Source organism: Rhinolophus sinicus, chromosome 1 (assembly GCF_057876585.1).
Source record: "Rhinolophus sinicus isolate RSI-liver-muscle chromosome 1, RSI-T2T, whole genome shotgun sequence".
Lineage (NCBI taxonomy): Eukaryota > Metazoa > Chordata > Mammalia > Chiroptera > Rhinolophidae > Rhinolophus > Rhinolophus sinicus.
Genome location: NC_142501.1, coordinates 25,605,407 through 25,625,117, shown reverse-complemented (window position 1 = coordinate 25,625,117; position 19,711 = coordinate 25,605,407). Strand labels below are relative to the sequence as shown.

General features: G+C 48.3%; 1 protein-coding gene across 9 annotated transcripts in view; it reads left to right on the top strand.

Moving 5' to 3' along the window:
* The first annotated feature begins 906 nt into the window (after positions 1 to 906).
* The window catches only part of CHD4 (chromodomain helicase DNA binding protein 4), a 30,014-nt gene continuing 11,209 nt past the window's right edge, over positions 907 to 19,711 (top strand). For 5 of the 9 annotated variants that reach the window (XM_019754404.3, XM_019754403.3, XM_019754402.3 and 2 more), the window contains exons 1-25: positions 978 to 1,137; positions 2,029 to 2,211; positions 5,733 to 5,854; positions 6,056 to 6,271; positions 6,488 to 6,606; positions 6,737 to 6,978; positions 7,234 to 7,361; positions 7,606 to 7,741; positions 7,883 to 8,061; positions 8,261 to 8,500; positions 9,135 to 9,338; positions 9,467 to 9,672; positions 10,045 to 10,176; positions 10,257 to 10,353; positions 11,101 to 11,292; positions 11,769 to 11,969; positions 12,159 to 12,296; positions 12,564 to 12,685; positions 12,809 to 12,982; positions 13,329 to 13,470; positions 13,562 to 13,693; positions 13,808 to 13,925; positions 15,037 to 15,161; positions 15,507 to 15,744; positions 15,909 to 16,084. In XM_019754404.3, coding sequence (XP_019609963.1) covers positions 2,112 to 2,211; positions 5,733 to 5,854; positions 6,056 to 6,271; positions 6,488 to 6,606; positions 6,737 to 6,978; positions 7,234 to 7,361; positions 7,606 to 7,741; positions 7,883 to 8,061; positions 8,261 to 8,500; positions 9,135 to 9,338; positions 9,467 to 9,672; positions 10,045 to 10,176; positions 10,257 to 10,353; positions 11,101 to 11,292; positions 11,769 to 11,969; positions 12,159 to 12,296; positions 12,564 to 12,685; positions 12,809 to 12,982; positions 13,329 to 13,470; positions 13,562 to 13,693; positions 13,808 to 13,925; positions 15,037 to 15,161; positions 15,507 to 15,744; positions 15,909 to 16,084 — 3,879 coding nt within the window. In that variant the 5' untranslated portion in view covers positions 978 to 1,137; positions 2,029 to 2,111. Of the gene's footprint in view, positions 1,138 to 2,028; positions 2,212 to 5,732; positions 5,855 to 6,055; positions 6,272 to 6,487; positions 6,607 to 6,736; positions 6,979 to 7,233; positions 7,362 to 7,605; positions 7,742 to 7,882; positions 8,062 to 8,260; positions 8,501 to 9,134; positions 9,339 to 9,466; positions 9,673 to 10,044; positions 10,177 to 10,256; positions 10,354 to 11,100; positions 11,293 to 11,768; positions 11,970 to 12,158; positions 12,297 to 12,563; positions 12,686 to 12,808; positions 12,983 to 13,328; positions 13,471 to 13,561; positions 13,694 to 13,807; positions 13,926 to 15,036; positions 15,162 to 15,506; positions 15,745 to 15,908; positions 16,085 to 19,711 lie in introns of all 9 variants that reach the window. The other 4 variants (XM_019754406.3, XM_019754405.3, XM_074326128.2 and 1 more) reach the window with 3 other exon arrangements.

The window sequence follows — 19,711 nt, the reverse complement described above, 5'->3', positions numbered from 1 at the left end:
TCCAGTATTAGAGAAAGGAGATTAGATGTCTGTAGGGTGACAAAACTGCAGATCATTATGGAATATCTCTTTGATGGAGAGGAGTGCTTACCGTGTTTCCCTGAAAATAAGACTGGTTCTTATATTAATTTTTGCTCCAAAAGACGTATCAGGGCTTATGTTCAGGGGATGTCATCCTGAAAAATCATGGTAGGGCTTATCTTCTGGTTAGGTCTTATTTTCGGGGAAACACGGTACTATGGGCTGTGGAGCTATAATGAGTGTGTAAAGGCTGAGGGTGGTGGTAAGAGGATCTAGACCCTAGCCTGCAGGGGTTGAGGGCAGCTCCAGGGGGTTGATTATTATGGGATGTCAGTATAGAAAGTGGGAGACTGATTATTACGGGATGTGTGTGGGAGGAGGCCCAAGTGTCCGTTGTTGCAGTGTGTGTGTGTGTGTGTGTGTGTGGTGGGGGTGAGTTTCTGACTATTATGGGATATCAAACTGGGGGTGGATGCAGTGGTTATTATGGGATGTCTGTGGGGGATGGGGATGAGTATTATGGGATGTGAGGCTGAAGTGCTGGGTGGGGTGCTTATTATGGGATGGCCACGGGGAGGGAGAGGTGACGAATTATTATGGGATGTTAGCATTAGGGCCAAGAGTGAAGAAGTTGGCAAAGGATGGCTATTATGGGATGTGGGGTGGGAAGGGTTAGTTGCAGAAGGTCTGCAATATTATAAGATGTCAACAGCTCTGGCATATATATGTGTGTGTGTGAGTGTGAGTGTGTGTTGGGGGGGGGGTGTCCATGTGTATTATGGGATGGCCAGGAGGTGGGTGGTTGCCCGGGTGACGCGCGCGCGCGCTCGAAGGGGCGTGGCCAATGGTTGCCAGAGCGACGAGGGGGCGGGGGTTGCCCGGGAGACCTAGGGAGGAGGGTGGCGGTAGTGGAGGGGGGTTGGAGTTGGTTGAGGTTATTATGGGCTGTCCGTGGGGGGCGGGGCCTGTGCGGTGGGATTTCCCGGCCGGTGTTTCGGGCCCTTTAAGAGGCGACGCCGGAGCCGGAGCCATTTTCCCCCCTTCGGCCGCGACGAGGAGGAGCCGAAGCGGGAGTGACACCGGGCCGGACCCTGCGCGACCTGCGGCAGCTCCGGGGTGAGGAGAACGCGGGGTTCCCAAAGAGACGCCCCTCTCAGCCCGGCCAGCCCCGAGGGTCATGCTTCCACCCGCCCCTATCTCAGGCGTCCTCCGACCCGCGGACCGCCCCCTGCCCGGAGGAGCCGACCTTTCCTCTCTCTTCCCTGCTGGGTGTCTAGCCCCCTTCCTCCCACCCCAACCCAGCCAGAGTCTGGCTCCCCGCGACTCCCACCTCGGGCTTGGTCTCCCACAATGCCCGGCGCCCGCCCCCACACCCTCTGCTCACTTGCCCCCCGGGACACGTGGCCCGACCCCCTGCCGGGTGGGAGCCCTGTGGCCCGTAAGTTCCTGCCTGCAGCCCCCCGGAGCGCCCGAACCTCCACGCCCCCTCGTCCCTGCGGCTCCTTGGGAGAACCTGAGTTGTCCCAGAGGACAGCGTTTGGAGAGCTGCCCTGTCTGGGCACTGGCCCCTCCCCAGGCGCAGGGAGGTGCCCCCCCACCCCCAAGTGACCTTGTGTCCCCGAGCGCCTCGCCGCCGGCCGCCTCCCCTGGCCCCCCCCCCCCCGCGCTGCGGCCACTCGGACCCTCCTCCCCCCAGTCACACCCCGCTCGGTCCAGCTGGGCTTCCCCCCCCCCTCGCTCCCCACGCCTGCACCAGCCTGCCCTCGGGGGCGTCGTTGCCTCTCATCTGGGGGGCTCCAGTGGGGTAACCAGCTTCCGGGCTGTCCCCGAGGAGTGTGGAACTAAGTTCAGCCTGAGTGGTTCGGGTGCCCCACTAGGATGGCTGTGGTGGGGGGGCCGGTGGTGGTGGTGGTGGTGGTGGTGGTGGTGGGCGGAAAGAGCGGGTGGGGTGGGGGAGGGGGACTGCGCGTCACTGACTGTTCTCTCTTCCCCCCCTCCCCCGCACAGTGACTCGGGCCAGTGTTGAGGGCCCCAGGCCGCAGGCAGGAGCAGCTGGGCCAATTCCCTGGCCGTGAGCGGAGCGGAAGGGGATGGCGTCGGGCCTGGGCTCCCCGTCCCCCTGCTCGGCTGGCAGCGAGGAGGAGGATATGGATGCACTTTTGAACAACAGCCTGCCCCCACCCCACCCAGGTAACATCTTCCCCCAAGGCTCAGTGCAGGAAGGAGGCTTTTGGGCCCTCACGAGTGACTCTAGTGAGGCAGGGCTGAGTTTCTCTCTCTCTGCAGAGTCTGAAGTGGAGGGCATCCGAAGGGAGTGGTTCCCCTCTGCAGAGCTCTTGTGGGAGGGGGGTGGAAGCCATGTGCCTTCTGTGCTCCGAGGACCCAAATGCAAGCTTGCTGCACTGTCTTAAGGAATGCTATGCAGTTCCCAGTTGAGGGAGCTCTTTGGGCTGGCAGGCCTTACCTTGTGTGGGTCCTTGGAGGAATGCAGGTAGCTGGGACCCCTGGAGGCTGTGTGGTGGTGGAAGGTAGGGGGTTGAGGATTGCTGTTTTAAAGAGACCAGCTCCGCATCTGTGCTAGTTAGGATTCTGTGGTTACTGCTGTGGAAAGGAAAGAGGGAGTGCTGGTTACTCTCTATCTGATTATTTTTAGCTTCTGATCAGTTACCGGTTTTCTTTGCTGTTTCAACTGTGTGAAGTTTGAATTGCGCTCCTTAGCTGGGATCTAGAGAGCTTTTAGCCAGGCAGGTTGCTGCAATGTTTTGAGCGGGGAAGTGATGGGGCTTAGGGGTAGGATGTAATAACCTGAACGAAATACTAGGAGGGGTAAAAGAAGGGAGGTGACACCCTGGGCACCCTCCTCCCTTGGCAAGTGGACAGAATCCTCGCTTTTTTTTCCTAGAGGCTTCTCTTCCGCTGTGCAGGTAGCCTGGGGTTTGGGCTGGTGGTGTAAAGTGTTTGTGTAGGTGTTGTTGGGGGTTGTACTGTCTGTTTTGGGGTGGCTCCTTGAACTGGCCAAACCCGTATGGTTATAACCATTCTGTCTGATTGGAGTAGCCCTTGTTTACCCCCAAATGATAATTGAGGTCATGCTTGTAAGTAGATGTCTCTTTCATTTATCTGTCCTTCAGAGACCCCGGCTAAGTCACCTACTTGTTTCCTTGACCTTTTTTTCCTAGCTTCATTTTGTCTACGTGCCATTTTTTTATTCCCTTTACTTTATATCTTTCTTTTCATTCTGGAGACTGCTGGTCCTGTTTTTGTTTCCCATGGAACATCTTTTACTTCTGCCTTCTCTCTCAGCTCTAGTGGCAAGTTGAGGGGGTCTAGGAGAGAAGTGTTTCCACATTTGGCATTTTCTAGGTTGGAAGTCTTTATTTCAACCTTGAGGCCACTTAGGAGAGGGTTCAGTGTTTTTACTGAGTCTTCAGCTGTTGGGATAAGAAACTTAGGCTTGAGTTTCCTCAGTGTGCAGGGTAGGGTAGCCGGTTTGTGTAATGTTGCCCAGGGTGGTTGTGGGGTGGTGGTGATCCTGTCCTTTCTGAGGGGCATGAGAAGTAGTAGTGCCACCCAGCCAATGTTGGTTGCACATCTTGGCTTCCCACTGGCCCCTTGGTCTGGGGCTGCCCCTGTGTGGATTAGGAGCTGTGTGGGTTCCACAGGTGAACTCTGTCCCAAGTTGTAATATGACCCAGTTTTTCCACTTGCCACACCCCATTCTTATCCCTTTCCCAAATCCTCTATCCTATTTTAGCCAGTTTGCCGCTTACCTGAGAAGTTTGGGGGGTCTTAAGTGGACGGGTGGGTGTCTCCTCTGCCAACAGGGGTTTGTCCTCGTCTCCACTTCCAGCATTTGTGGAGGTGGTGAAGAGGAAGAACCCAGAGATGTAGCTGACTGCGGAGGGGGGCAACATGGGATTGTTGGGGAGAAGCCCTTAAAGAAAATGATTCTTTCTGGTGAGATCCAGGCTGGTGTTCCATTCCCAAGGGAATGGGAGGGGCTTTCTTGTGCCTGGCCTGATCCTGGGCTGAGTGGGGGGAGGCCGATGGTGCTTTGTCTAGCCTAATGTCTCATGTTCCCTAGTATCTGCTTTGCTCAGGAAGGGCGGAGCCAGAGGCATTTTAGAGCTAGTTCTGAGGGTCAGGATCTAAGAGCATGGGTAGGATTCAAGGAAGCATATTGTTCTCCACCATTTCTTTTTTTTTTGGTGTGGACATGACTCCCATATGTCAGGTAGGTGGCAAAAGATGGTTTAGGATATGTGGCCTGGACTCTGGGTAGGGGTGATAAAGAAACTGAGTTTCAGAGACTTCTTGTGGGCTCCCATTTCCCAAGGTAAAACAGTTGAGTATCAGAAATTTCAGGAGAAGGTTGTATGCTCTGACCACGGCTCCACTGAGCCTTTGTTAAATCTTAGCTCTGATGATTGAAAAAATAATTACGATTGAGGGAATAACCTAGTCCCTCTCATAGTATTACCTTCATGTTTGTCTTGGGTTTTCTTGCCTTGGATGTTAGGGTGGCCTCTTGAGAACTGTGTCTTCCCAGAGGAGGTGTTAGGAGAGGTGGCATTTGGACCTGGGGCCAGGTAATAATTTGGGAAGTCTTCTTTGAGGGTAGTCTTTCCCCGGCTACCTCTCTCAGCCTCACCTCCCTCCCCTGCCACTTCCTGTCTGTCCTATGTTGGCAGCTGGGTGCCCTGGGCTGGCTTCTGCGGTCAGGAGCCATTTTCCCTCTCCTCAGTGGGTGAGACACTCCCTCCTTCTCTCCACTCCCTTCTCTACTCCCCCCCTCCTTGGGCGGGGGTGGCTTGGGAAGAAGGAAAGAGAGGAGGGAGGAGGGAGCTGGTGTGCTGGTGTGAATGTCTCTTACAAAGGAAGCTGCCTCCTGGCCTTCTCCTCCCCCTCTGTGCCCCTTCCCACCTATCCCTGCCCAAGAGCTCTCAGTATTACCCCAGGCTTTGTGTGTGCTCCCAGGCAGTGGAGGAGGTGGAGCCAGATGGGAGGAGGATGGGGGGGGTGGAGGAGATGGTGACAGCTGGGCTGATTTGGGCCCCTGGGGAGAAGAGGCTACTGACCCAGGAGAAGCTGGAGAGGAGCAGTAGAGCTGGAGATGGGAAAAGAAATTGTGTTTGGGAGTGGGCGTGAGGTTGGGCTGATAGCTGAACCTGGGGCTTGCAGGTTCTGGTTGTTTTGAGCTGGGATGACCCAAAGGGGTGGGTGAAAGGTGTGGTTTCTGGGTCCCTTCAACTGATCATTGTTCTGGGAATGTGGTGAGGTATATGCTGTGATTTTCACCATCTGAGTAGGACCTTTCATTCTCATTCCCTGATTGATGGACTACTTGGTGGCCAGCTATAGGCGGACTAGACCTGTTTCTATTATTTGGTTAACTCAAGCAGCTTGATTAGCTGCACTGGAGATGAGCATATAGAAGATTCCTGTTAGGGATGAGGGAGAGGAGGCAGGGGTCTGGACAGCTGCCTGCAGTGGGCCTAGTCTGGCCTGGCAGGCCTATTTTGGGTCTATACAGCTCTCTTTTTGTCTGTTTTTGTCCCGAGTCTCAGCTTCCTTCTGTGGAGAGTATAGCAGTCTCTTCAGTGGAATCTGGGACAAGAGGTGGGGGAATACGTCTAAAGCTTCTGGATTAGGCTCTAACCTTTTGCTATTGATCTTTTCCCTGGCTACCTCCCTTTGCCAAATAAATGTAGAAAACGAAGAGGACCCAGAAGAAGATTTGTCAGAGGCGGAGACTCCAAAGCTCAAGAAGAAGAAAAAGCCTAAGAAACCTCGGGACCCTAAAATCCCTAAGAGCAAGCGCCAAAAAAAAGAGGTGAGTGGGTGACTGGATGTTATTGGGAGTAAGAGGAAGAAGGGGAGGAGCTCTGAGAAGGATGGAAGGGGCTGGGGGCGTGTGTTTCTTCCTCTGGAGTGGCAGGCCAGGTCCTGGGGGCGAGCCGCAGGGCTGTCCTGAGGCCAGCATGTGTGTAGCATGTGTGTGTCTGTCTCCCTCTCCCCCCCTTCCCTGCTCCAGCGTATGCTCTTATGCCGGCAGCTGGGGGACAGCTCTGGGGAGGGGCCGGAGTTTGTGGAGGAGGAGGAAGAGGTGGCTCTGCGCTCAGACAGTGAGGGCAGCGACTATACCCCTGGCAAGAAGAAGAAGAAGAAGCTCGGACCTAAGAAAGAAAAGAAGAGCAAATCCAAGCGGAAGGAGGAGGAGGAAGAGGATGACGACGATGATGATTCAAAGGTACCTGGACTTCCCTCCTCTTCTCTGGACTGTTTGTTAACTTCTGTCTTTTGTTTCCCAGACACTACTGCCCCTTAGAACGTTTTATCCCCGTCTATTTCTAATGATTTCCTCTCCATTGTCCTCCTCTGGTCTTACAAGCGTTAGTTTCAACTGAAATTCCTTTAGCAAGTGTGGGCACTGGGAGTCAGGTCTTTGACCTTGGTCTCTCTGCAGGAACCTAAATCATCTGCTCAGCTGCTGGAAGACTGGGGCATGGAAGACATTGACCATGTGTTCTCAGAGGAGGATTATCGCACCCTCACCAATTACAAGGCCTTCAGCCAGTTTGTCCGGTAAACAGGAGGGTCTTGGTGGCAGGGGAAGGAGAGTGCTTCTATAATCTCTTCTCACTTTTCTTTCCCTTTCTTATTCTTAAACTTTTTCTTTTTTTTTTTTTTCTGTTCTCGTCCATTTTTCCACCAGACCCCTCATTGCTGCCAAAAACCCCAAGATTGCTGTCTCCAAGATGATGATGGTTTTGGGTGCGAAGTGGCGGGAGTTCAGCACCAACAATCCCTTCAAAGGCAGTTCTGGAGCTTCAGTGGCAGCAGCGGCAGCAGCAGCAGTGGCCGTGGTGGAGAGCATGGTGACAGCCACTGAAGTTGCACCACCTCCTCCCCCTGTGGAGGTGCCTATCCGCAAGGCCAAGACCAAGGAGGGCAAAGGTGAAGTGGGACTCGATGGGAACAGGGACTGGTGTGGGCTTAGGATGGTGCAGACAGAGAAAGCATGGAAATGCTGTTCTGTCAGCCCAAAGACAGGAGAGAGGCGGGAGGAACGAATCTTTGATTTAGGAGGGAAATTTGAGAAGCTGAACATGGGGAAGCCAGCTTAGGTGGAACAAATTTTATTCTTTTCCCCATCTTCTGCCCTATGTGTATTTGGATTGTGTGATCTTACTTGCTTTCTCCTGATTTTAGGTCCCAATGCTCGGAGGAAGCCCAAGGGTAGTCCTCGTGTACCTGATGCCAAGAAGCCTAAACCCAAGAAAGTGGCTCCCCTGAAAATCAAGCTGGGGGGTTTCGGTTCTAAGCGTAAGAGATCTTCGGTAAGAGCCCAGCCCAGCCCTTTGGTGAGGATGCCATATCTAGTAGTGAGCATGTCACATTATGTCAGGACTTAGCCTTCACAGTAGGTGCATAGGATGTGGGGAGTTGGCCACAGAACAAAGTGACTAAGCTCCATGTACGACAGTCCTTGCGATCCTTGTACCCTTAGAAAGGGATTCCTTATCTACCTCTCTTTGTCCTTGGTTTGAACCTCTAATCTTTTCTGCCTGTTCGTTCTTCCAGAGTGAGGATGACGACTTAGATGTGGAGTCTGACTTCGATGATGCCAGTATCAACAGCTATTCTGTTTCTGATGGTTCCACCAGCCGTAGTAGCCGCAGCCGCAAGAAGCTCCGAACCACTAAAAAGAAGAAGAAAGGTGTGTTTCTTTTCTGTATCTATGTGATTGAATGGGGTGAAACGGGGGCAGAATCTCCCTAAGTAGGTAGGGGGCGGGGGGAGGGGGGAGGGGGGAGGTAGGTTTTTTCTAATAACTGGGCTTTCCCTCTTCCTTGCCCAGGCGAGGAGGAGGTGACTGCTGTGGATGGTTATGAGACAGACCACCAGGACTATTGCGAGGTGTGCCAGCAAGGCGGGGAGATCATCCTGTGTGATACCTGTCCCCGAGCTTACCACATGGTCTGCCTGGATCCGGATATGGAGAAGGCTCCTGAGGGCAAGTGGAGCTGTCCACACTGCGTGAGTATCCGGCCACTGTGGCCCGATGGGGCCCCTCGAGAGGTAGGGTGGCGTAATAAATCTCTTGGGCCTGTGTGGGAGGAGAAGCGATGGTGTTGCTGGTGGGCTTTGGGAAGCATGCAAAGGAGTGATGAGCATGGTTCAGACTTGGGGGGGTGGGGGGGTGGTAGTAATCTGACTCTGTGGTCCTTTACTGCAGGAGAAGGAAGGCATCCAGTGGGAGGCTAAAGAAGACAATTCGGAGGGTGAGGAGATCCTGGAAGAGGTTGGGGGAGACCCTGAAGAGGAGGATGACCACCATATGGAATTTTGTCGGGTCTGCAAGGATGGTGGGGAGCTGCTCTGCTGTGACACCTGTCCTTCTTCCTACCACATTCACTGCCTAAACCCCCCACTTCCAGAGATTCCCAATGGCGAGTGGCTCTGTCCCCGTTGTACGGTGAGTGACTGATCCCAGCCAGGGTGGGCATGTGGGAAGGGTTTACCCCTTTCATATGTAGGCATTGTCAGGCGGAGGTGCAGGAGAGGTCGTTGGAGAACTGGAGACCTTTTAGCCCTGAGACAGGCATTTTCCTTCCTCATGTAGTCGTGGGAACCTTTGTCCTGGAAAAATGTAGGACTAACTTTGAACAGATGAGCTGATGCTTCCCCAGCTCTCTTAAGGGGGCTGGAGCAGTGTTACTCTAGCGCAGATCGTCCATCTCTGTCTTGACACACAACCTCGGGGGCTTGGTAGTTTAGAATGGCTTAGAAGGGCCACTTATGCTTTTAGATTGCTTAAGAGAGGAATTCTGGGCTTCAGGTGCATGGGTTTTCTATGCTTCCTTGTTCTGGGTTATTGTGGAAGTCTAGCTTCTGGCTCTGTTAAGGCGGTAGGAGTGATCGTGTCACCCAAGTCCTGGATGGAGTCCAGAAATGGAGAGGGAATTCTATTATTCCTTCCTAGAAGGGTCCTGGGATTAGATGTTACTTGAAATGGTATTTTAACAATCCTTGGATAAGGTTGATGTTGGGCTGTACCATTTCTTCCCCATGGTAATGATTTGGTGTTGGATCGACTCTTTTTCTCACAGTGTCCAGCTCTTAAGGGCAAAGTCCAGAAGATCCTAATCTGGAAGTGGGGTCAGCCACCATCTCCCACACCAGTGCCTCGGCCTCCAGATGCTGATCCCAATACTCCCTCCCCCAAGCCCTTGGAGGGGCGGCCAGAGCGGCAGTTCTTTGTGAAATGGCAAGGCATGTCTTACTGGCACTGCTCCTGGGTGTCTGAACTGCAGGTAAACCTGGACAGGCTGGAGATATGGGGGCTACAACAAAGAGGGTAATGAGAACACAGTCTCGTGGGTGCAAGGAGTGACTGCAGAGCTGTCACTCCTTGGTGACTTATTTCTCTTTCTGCTTGCAGTTGGAGCTACATTGTCAAGTGATGTTCCGAAATTATCAGCGGAAGAATGATATGGATGAGCCGCCTTCAGGGGACTTCGGTGGTGATGAAGAGAAAAGCCGGAAGAGAAAGAACAAGGACCCGAAATTTGCAGAGATGGAGGAACGTTTCTATCGCTACGGGATAAAACCTGAGTGGATGATGATCCACCGAATTCTCAACCACAGGTACTGGTGGAGCGGGGCCACAGTGTGTTTGTCTTGGACATACTGGCGTAGGCAGCATATCCACTGGGATTCTCCTGCCAGAGGGATTAGGAAAATGGACGTCACCAGTAACTTAACACTTGGAAGAGACACACCTTCAGTATATTGTTATTAACTGACCGAATCATGGTGTTTGAGCCCTAAGAGACTAGATTAAAGATAATTTTTGGTCCGAAGACTGGTATAGTAAGTGGCTCTGAATACATGTGGTGTCTGGCAGACCTAGAGCTCTCATTTGGAAAATACATTATTGGCAGTTTTTGAGAGCAGGGCTGACTCAGGCGGAGAGGAAGGTGGCCTTCTGGCTCAGAGTTTTCTCTCTTGACCTTGCAGCGTGGACAAGAAGGGCCATGTCCACTACTTGATCAAGTGGAGGGACTTGCCCTATGATCAGGCATCCTGGGAGAGTGAGGACGTGGAGATACAGGACTATGACCTTTTCAAGCAGAGCTATTGGAATCACAGGTGAGTGACTTTGGTAAAGAGTGGAATCATTTCTCATTGAAAAGGACCCTAGACAGTAGTGTGATGTCTGTCTTCTTTAGGGAATTAATGAGGGGTGAGGAAGGACGACCAGGCAAGAAGCTCAAGAAGGTGAAGCTGAGGAAGTTGGAGAGGCCTCCTGAAACTCCAACAGTTGATGTGAGTTGGAGCAGTAGAGGGAGGACCCAGGTTGTTGGGTAGGACATTCGAATGATGGTGCAAGTAATAACTTCATAGCTGAGAATACCTCAGGAAGTCTGCTTGCCCACTTGTCCACATCTCTGTACATCAGAGAAAATACTAGGTTTACTTTCTCTTTTCATCATCAGAAAAGTGAAAACATAGGAGGGTGGTATCTTACATGATTGAGGAATTATTATCTAGGGAGGGAGGGTCATACAACCAAGCTTTTATGAAACTTATATTGGAACTTGGGTCTTCCGACCCATAATTCATGGCTCAATTCCTGTGTGTGTGTGTGTGTGTGTGTGTGTGAGAGAGAGAGAGAGAGTGTGTGTGTATGCGCACGCACACACACACATACGCGTGCACAATATGAGGATGGTTAAGGTTAAAAAGATGAATCTCGGGGGTTCGGAACATATGATTTTTTACCTGGTAGACCCTGACCAGCACAGTTAATGTATTGCTAGGGAGGCTATGATGTGTCTTTCCTCAGAGTTCTGTGAGACCAACACCTCAGTCCTGATAGGTTAGTTGCCTTGCTTCCTGAAGGATTCTAAATCAAACATCAAGTTACAAAAACCAGTGAGGATCCTTTCCCCACAATTTTTTGGGGTGCTCTCAAGGAGGATCTGGTGAAGATGTGTGAGGAGGAGGCAGCTGCTGTCTTAGGAAAGGAAGGGAATTCCTTGCCAGCTCTTGACTTCTTTATTTCATTCTTAGCCGACAGTGAAGTATGAGCGACAGCCAGAATACCTGGATGCCACAGGTGGAACCCTGCACCCCTATCAAATGGAGGGCTTGAATTGGTTGCGCTTCTCCTGGGCTCAGGGCACGGACACCATCTTGGCTGATGAGATGGGTCTTGGGAAGACTGTCCAGACAGCAGTCTTCCTCTATTCCCTCTACAAGGAGGTAGGAAAGCTGGGTCTGTTAGTTTCTTGTGTGGGTATTTTGTGTTCATGGTCGTTTACACTGTGGAGAGAGAAAAAGGGAGAAAAAATTGATCACTGACCTTGAATTGAAAGTAAGATAGACACACATAGACAGAGAAAGATTTGAGGGATTGGAGCCATGGGTAGAATTAGTGGTGGGTGCATAGAGCCTTAGTACTGGGGGATGAATGTGTGTTGAGATCAGCAGAACTGTGGGTGGAATTAATTAGTAGGGAAAGATTGGACAGAAGAAGTAAGGTTTTGAGCTCTCTGTAATGGTGGGCATGGCGTTTTGGAAAGGAGTGGGTCAGGCATTTTCATATGTAGAGAAAAGTGAGAGTAGGAGCAGCGGTGCACACACCAGTCAGTTATCTCTTGGGGCAAGGGAGAGTGGGCGCTGGGCTGTAGTGGGACGGGCCTTCACTCCTACTTTGCTTTTGCTCTTTTTCCTCACAGGGTCATTCCAAAGGCCCCTTCCTCGTGAGTGCTCCTCTTTCTACCATCATCAACTGGGAGCGGGAGTTTGAAATGTGGGCTCCAGACATGTATGTGGTGACTTACGTGGGTGACAAAGACAGCCGGGCCATCATCCGAGAGAATGAGTTCTCCTTTGAAGACAACGCCATTCGTGGGGGCAAGAAGGCCTCTCGCATGAAGGTATCTCAGTGAGAGGGAGACCACCTCGAGGGGGAGTTGTTGTTATGGGCTTAGTCTGCCTCCTTGTGACCTGCTCCCTGGGGTAAGCCAAAACGATGACTGCTGGGAGGAGGGAAAAACCCTGAAGTCCCTTGGGTTTGCTGACACTAGGGGAGTTAAAGATTAGTGACCAGGTTGCCATCTGTGTAGAAAGAGGCATCTGTGAAGTTCCACGTGCTGCTGACATCCTATGAGTTGATCACCATTGACATGGCTATCTTGGGTTCTATTGACTGGGCCTGCCTCATCGTGGATGAAGCCCATCGGCTCAAGAACAATCAGTCTAAGGTGAGGGGGAAGGAGGGAGGTTATGGCCTCCAGTGTTAGTGTTTAGTACCAACTACTTAGTAGGAGGACACCTAGGAGTAGAGGAAAGGAGAAAGTAGCCTCTGCTTTTCTTCCTCACTGATACCTCTTGGTGGCCCTGCCTTAAAAGAGGGATAGAGTTGGGGATGGGGGACTTACTATTGGGCAGTGAAACAGCTCAGAGTTCTGCAGAGATGTACTGGAGCCCTCTTTTCATTGAATTTTACCTCTCTCCATGTGCCTCCCTAGTTCTTCCGGGTCTTAAATGGTTACTCACTCCAGCACAAGCTGTTACTGACTGGGACACCATTACAAAACAATCTAGAAGAGCTGTTTCATCTGCTCAACTTTCTCACCCCTGAGAGGTTCCAGTAAGTGTTTATGCACAATCGGCTCATCGTTCTGCTTCTGATCTTCCTGTTGCCCATTTCCTATATTACTTTCCTATCTTTCTTGCTCCCTCTCCAACAACTTTTTCCTTTCTCTTTCTGCAGCAATTTGGAAGGCTTCCTGGAGGAGTTTGCTGACATTGCCAAGGAGGACCAGATTAAAAAGCTGCACGACATGCTGGGGCCTCACATGTTGCGGCGGCTCAAAGCCGATGTGTTCAAGAACATGCCATCCAAGACAGAGCTGATTGTACGCGTGGAGCTGAGCCCTATGCAGAAGTGAGTCGGAGGGACAGGATAATTGACTCCATTTTGCAGATACTGTTAGACATCTGCTAGTCTGCAAAGTATTTTTTATTATTCCCCACACTCTGCTTCAAGGCATCTGGTGATAGGAGCAAGCAAGGCCTAAAGACACCTGATGCCAGGGAGCTGGAGCCAGCCTTTGGTTCTTATGTAGTTAGCCTTATCTTGTTTAAAATGATGGTGGTGGTGCACGTTGGGTTTCCTTAGTCCCAAAGTGCGACACTCATGTGTTGGAAGAAAGATCTCAGATCTTGAGACTGCATTATGAGTCATGTGAAAATTCTTGAGACTGACTTAGCTTTCTCTCTTGCCCATATAGGAAATACTACAAGTATATCCTTACTCGAAATTTTGAAGCACTCAATGCTCGAGGTGGTGGCAACCAGGTTTCTCTGCTGAATGTGGTGATGGATCTTAAGAAGTGCTGCAACCACCCATATCTCTTCCCTGTGGCTGCAATGGTATACTGTGCCACCTGTTGTTCACCTCGGGTTGGAACTGCTCTGTTGGGCTTTCCTTCAACATTTTTTTCTTCTTTGCTTCTTTCCTCAGGAAGCGCCTAAGATGCCTAATGGCATGTATGATGGCAGTGCTCTAATTAGAGCATCTGGGAAATTATTGCTGCTACAGAAGATGCTCAAAAACCTTAAGGAGGGTGGGCACCGTGTACTCATCTTCTCCCAGGTATTTTGTGGACTGGGATGGGAGCTTTAGTGGACAGCAGTAGACAACCCTCAGTGACGTGACGGAAGGGATTGTCATCTGACTTTCCCATAATTAAACTTGCTCCTTTTTCAGATGACCAAGATGCTGGACCTGCTAGAGGATTTCTTGGAACATGAAGGTTATAAATATGAACGTATTGATGGTGGAATCACTGGGAACATGCGTCAAGAGGCCATTGACCGCTTTAATGGTATGAGGGAAGGCGTGGCATCGCTCCAGGCAGTGTGTCTTTCACTGTGTCTTTGGACCAATCACTTTTTCTTGTGCATCTGCTTTTCTGGATAGTTCTTTTGATACGGAAGTTCAGTTGATATGGAAGAGTAAATCTTTTGAATGTCTTGGTTGGAAGAATGTATTGGACTTTGCTAGGAGATTTTTTTCCCTTTGGAGTCTTCTTTTTTTTTTTTTTGCTATAAAGAACAGCATTTTATTTAACCCTCCTCATTGTATCTTGGGGCCTGGGAGGGACCAGGTCTTATCCAAGCTCAAATCGCAAGTTTTCAGTAGCCACTATCTCTTTTTTAGAAAATAATTTTGGACTTAAAAGTTGCAAAAAATAGTAGTGAGAGTTCATGTATACTCTTCGCCCAGCTTCTCTTAATAATAATTTATATAGCCACAATACAATTAGCAAAACAAGGAAATTAACACTGATGTCATACTGTTAACTATAGCTCTTAATTAAATGTCACCAGTTTTTCCTCTAATGTCCTTTCCCTATTTTAGGATCTAGTCCCAGACCCCACATTGCATTAAGTTGTTGAGTCTCTTCCTATCTGTGACAGTTCTTCATTCTTTTCTTTTGTTTATGACTTTGATACTTTTGACGACTACTGGTCAGTTATTTGTAGAATGTCCTTAAGTTTAAGTTTGTCTGTTTTCTCATGATTAGATTGAGGTTAGATATTTTGGGCAAGAATGCAACAGAATCGATGCAGTGTCCTTTTCAGTGCATCACATGTCGGGAGGTGGAGAAGGACACGATGATGTGAATGTCCCATTGTGGGTGATGTTAACATTGATCCCGTGTTCAGGTGGTGTCGGCTGAGTTTCTCCTGTAAAGTTACTCTTTTTCCCATTCATAAATATCTTGAGAGAGAGCTGAGACGGTGGTAACATCCTGTTTCTTCTTAAACTTTCACTCTGATTTCGTGGACCTTGTATCCATTAGTGGACCTTGCTTCCAGTGATTATTACCATGGCGTTTGCCTAGTGAGGATTTATACTTCTGACATTCCTTCTACATTTATTAATTGGAATTCAGAGACACTTCTAATGGTGTTTTTTGGTTCTTTTCTTAGCACCGGGTGCTCAACAGTTCTGCTTCTTGCTTTCCACTCGAGCTGGAGGTCTTGGAATCAATCTGGCCACTGCTGACACAGTTATTATCTATGACTCTGACTGGAACCCCCATAATGACATCCAGGTGAGCAGAAGCAACAACCTTGGTATACAGTAACTTACTGGAATTCAGGGCTCCACCATCTGGTATTAGTTGTTTCAGGGGAAAATTATATATATATATATGTATTTTTAAATGTTTTTTACTGTATTGTAAGCTGGAAAATTTGGGCTAGCTATGGTCCTATTTTGGATAACATGATAGAAGGTAGTGTCTGGGGCCAGAGGTGCAGAGCATGTTTTATACGAAGGCAAGCTGCAGCTCCTGCTTTGTGCTGGATTTAGCTTATTATGTGGAAGTCAAGGCAAGAGTGGAAACAGGAAAGTAAGGTTATTTCAATTTCTGGCTTTGTTTTGTGCCCAACTCTAGGCCTTTAGTAGAGCTCACCGTATTGGGCAAAATAAGAAGGTGATGATTTATCGGTTTGTGACCCGTGCGTCGGTGGAGGAGCGTATCACGCAGGTGGCAAAGAAGAAGATGATGCTGACGCATCTAGTGGTTCGGCCTGGGCTGGGCTCCAAAACTGGGTCTATGTCCAAACAGGAGCTTGATGACATTCTCAAGTTTGGCACTGAGGAACTATTCAAGGATGAAGCCACAGATGGAGGTGAGCTTATCAGGAACTCGTTTTGTTGTGGGGTTTGGCCTTTCTGAAGGGTATCTTTGATACCTAGAGTCCTAGGACTTGGACCTAGGGTCCTGTGGAATTTGCTTTTTCCACTGCAGCTGCTGAAGCTGACTTTGGGGGTATGGACCCCTGATTCTTTATAGGAGGAGACAACAAAGAGGGAGAGGACAGCAGTGTTATCCACTATGATGATAAGGCCATTGAACGACTGCTGGACCGTAACCAGGATGAGACTGAAGACACAGAATTGCAGGGCATGAATGAATATTTGAGCTCATTTAAAGTGGCCCAGTATGTGGTACGGGAAGAAGAAATGGGGGTGAGTATGAATCCAAGGAAATGCTGTGCTGGGTGATTGGTTGAAAAATTGGAAGTGAGACCAAGATGGTATTTGAGACAGGAGAAAGTTAGGCAAGTTAGTAATTGATGAATTAATACCTCTTCCCTTGGAAATAAATACAATAACATATGACCAATCACATTCTCATCTTTGCTGTGGCTATCGGGAAACCCACAGTCAAATTTCACATGAAAAACAGTTATATTAGCTCTTTATCAGAATCTCATTTTTTCTTATGCATTTTATTAACCCTAGAAATAAACTTTTGTTTGCTACCTCAAGTCGCTTTGGAGAAAAGGCAGGAAATAAGATACATATCTATCAGCCTATCTCCCTGTGCTTTTTAAAACCTGAGAATTGTTTTCCCTTTTTTCTTTTCCTTACCTTTTGTTGGTCTTTCTTCGTGAAAGACAAACAAAATACTAAAACAGTGATAAATGTGTGGTTTCTGTAATAATGTTTTCCTCCAAATGATAAAGTTGGGTGTAAAATGAAAAAAAAAATTGCTTTCTCCTCTGATCCTCTTTTAAATTACTAAGCTCAGGGTTCTTTGAATTGATATACCATATTTTGCTGTGTGTAATGCACCCCCATGTATAATGCACACCCACATTTTTGGCCTAAATTTTCAGGGAAAAAATCTTACGTTTTAATTTTTTAATTCAAATTTTTATTTGCTTACATTTAGGTACTTGTTTTTTGTATTATAAAGGAATTTTAGCATTTCTTTTTAAACATACTTTGGTACAAGAAGTTTTATGTAACAAGTAATTATAAAACACAAGCACAGATATAAAGTATAAGAAATTTTATATACCAGTAACAAATTTACGGTATTTACACATCATAGGAAGGCCAAGAACTCTTGTCGCTGCAAGTTCGTCATAAGTTCAACAAACTGATTATTGTATTCTAGGTATTATTTTGTATATGGATATCGTTATTGATTTCTAGAGTTACCACTTTTAACTTATAAGCATAAATAACTTAAATGTTTATGTAGATATGGAATTAGTATTACCCGTGTATAATGCGCATCCTTATTTTTCCCTCACAAAATTGGGCAAAAAAGTGCACATTATACATGGCAAAGTACGGTAGGTTTCTGGTGGTCATTACCATCTTGTCTCATTCTTCCAACTCAGAGCCATCCCTTTTGCTGTGTTTTCCTGATACGTTCCTATTATCTTAATTCTTGAAGGTGATGCTACTAACAACCTCAGTTATGTGTAACTGGCTGAAGTCTGACATAGGTCTATAGGTTTGGTCAAAACTGCCCTCCTGAAGGTTCTTGCCCTTCATGTTCCTGCCAGGGCAGTGACGGCATATAGAAGTGATTGGAAAGGGAGGGGTGGTACTCCCCCCCCCCAACAATGATAACCTCTGCTAAGGATTATACAGGTATACAAATGGCCCTCTAATTAGTGGCTGAAGCTGCTGTTTACTGTATAATACTTTTAGATTTTATTTTTTGAATAGATAGTAATTCACATGATTCAAAATTCAAAAGATACTAAGGGATCTCTTTTCCACCCTTGTCTCGCTAGGGATAACTGATGTTTTCATATCTTACATATATATCCATCCATACACACATGTAAATATACACACAAACATTTTTCTTTTCCTTTTGAACACAAAAGTAGTTTGCTGGTTTTTTTTAAAGATTTTTTTTATTGGGGAAGGGGAACAGGACTTCGTTGGGGAACAGTGTGTACTTCCAGGATTTTTTCCAAGTCAAGTTGTTGTCCTTTCAGTCTTAGTTGTGGAGGGCGCAGTTCAGCTCCAGTCCAGTTGTTGTTAGTTGCAGGGGGCGCAGCCCACCATCCCTTGCAGGAGTCGAACCGGCAACCTTTGTGGTTAAGAGGACGTGCTCCAACCAACTGAGCCATCTGGGAGCTCAGCGGCAGCTCAGCTCAAGGTTCAGAGGGCAGAACCCACCATCCCTTGCGGGAGTCAAGGAATCGAACCGGCAACCTTGTGGTTGCAAACCCACTGGCCCACGTGGGAATCGAACCGGCAACCTTAGGTGTTAGGAGCACGGAGCTCCAACCGCCTGAGCCACTGGGCCAGCCCATAAAAGTAGTTTCTTATACATAATGTTCTCTACCTTGCTTTTGTCTATTTAATCTTGAAGGTACAATCTAAATCAGCCCATGAAGAGCTCCTCCACCTCTTTTTTGGTAGCATTATATATCCTTGTTCTGGAAGTACCGTAATTTATTTGTTTTAAAAAATTGAGGTATGATTGGCATATAATGTAATAGTTTCAGGTATACAACATAATTTGATATTTGTGTATGTATTGTGAAATAGATCACAATAAGTCTAGTTAATCTCTATCACCATATAGTTACAAAATTTTTTTCTTTTGTTGAGAATTTTTACGATCTCTCAACAACTTTCAAATATGCGATACAATATCATTAACTATAGTCACCATACTGTACATTACATGCCCACTACTTACTTAATTTATAATTAGAAGTTTATACCTTTTGACTCCCTTCACCCATTTTGCCTACTCCCAACCCCCAACGTTTACTTAATTAGTTCCGTAATGATGGACATTTAGGTTTCTAATGTTCGGCTATTAGTAATTTAATTCTAATGTAAGGGATTTGGAATCAGTGGTCCTGAAATGTCTGAAAAAAATAAAACAAGACTTTTCAGAGGAACATAAACATGGGGGCATAAAATATATAATTATTGGAGCCGGCCCAGTGGCTCAGGCGGTTGGAGCTCCATGCTCCTAACTCCGAAGGCTGCCGGTTCGATTCCCAAATGGGCCAGTGGGCTCTCAACCACAAGGTTGCTGGTTCAACTCCTCGAGCCCGCAAGGGATGGTGGGCTCCGCCCCCTGCAACTAAGATTGAATACAGCACCTTGAACTGAGCTGCCGCTGAGCTCCCAGATGGCTCAGTTGGTTGGAGCGCGTCCTCTCAATCACAAGGTTGCCGGTTCGACTCTCACAAGGGATGGTGGGCTGTGCCCCCTGCAACTAGCAACGGCAACTGGACCTGGAGCTGAGCTGCGCCCTCCAAAACTAAGACTGAAAGGACAACAACTTGAAGCTGAACAGCACCCTCCACAACTAAGATTGACAGTCAACAACTTGACTTGGAAAAAAGTCCTGGAAGTACACATTGTTCCCCAATAAAGTCCTGTTCCCCTTCCCCAATAAAGTCTTTTGAGGGCGCAGCTCAGCTCCAGGTCCAGTTGCCGTTGCTAGTTGCAGGGGGCAGAGCCCACCATCCCTTGCGGGAGTCGAGGAATTGAACTGGCAACCTTGTGGTTGAGAGCCCACTGGCCCATGTGGGAATCGAACCGGCAGCCTTCGGAGTTAGGAGCATGGAGCTCTAACCGCCGGAGCCACCGGGCTGGCCCCCCCAATAAAATCTTAAAAAAAAAAAATATGTGTGTGTGTGTGTGTGTGTGTGTATGTAATTATTTTTGTACATAATTGGTAAACTTTCATGAAGTTTATAAAGAACAGACGTGCTTATGGCACTTCTATTTTATCTTATGAAAATCTTTTGCAGGTTTTCAGAAGCATCTCCGTTCTGCCTTGCTAAGGCTCTAACCTCTCTTCTATATTTTGCTATC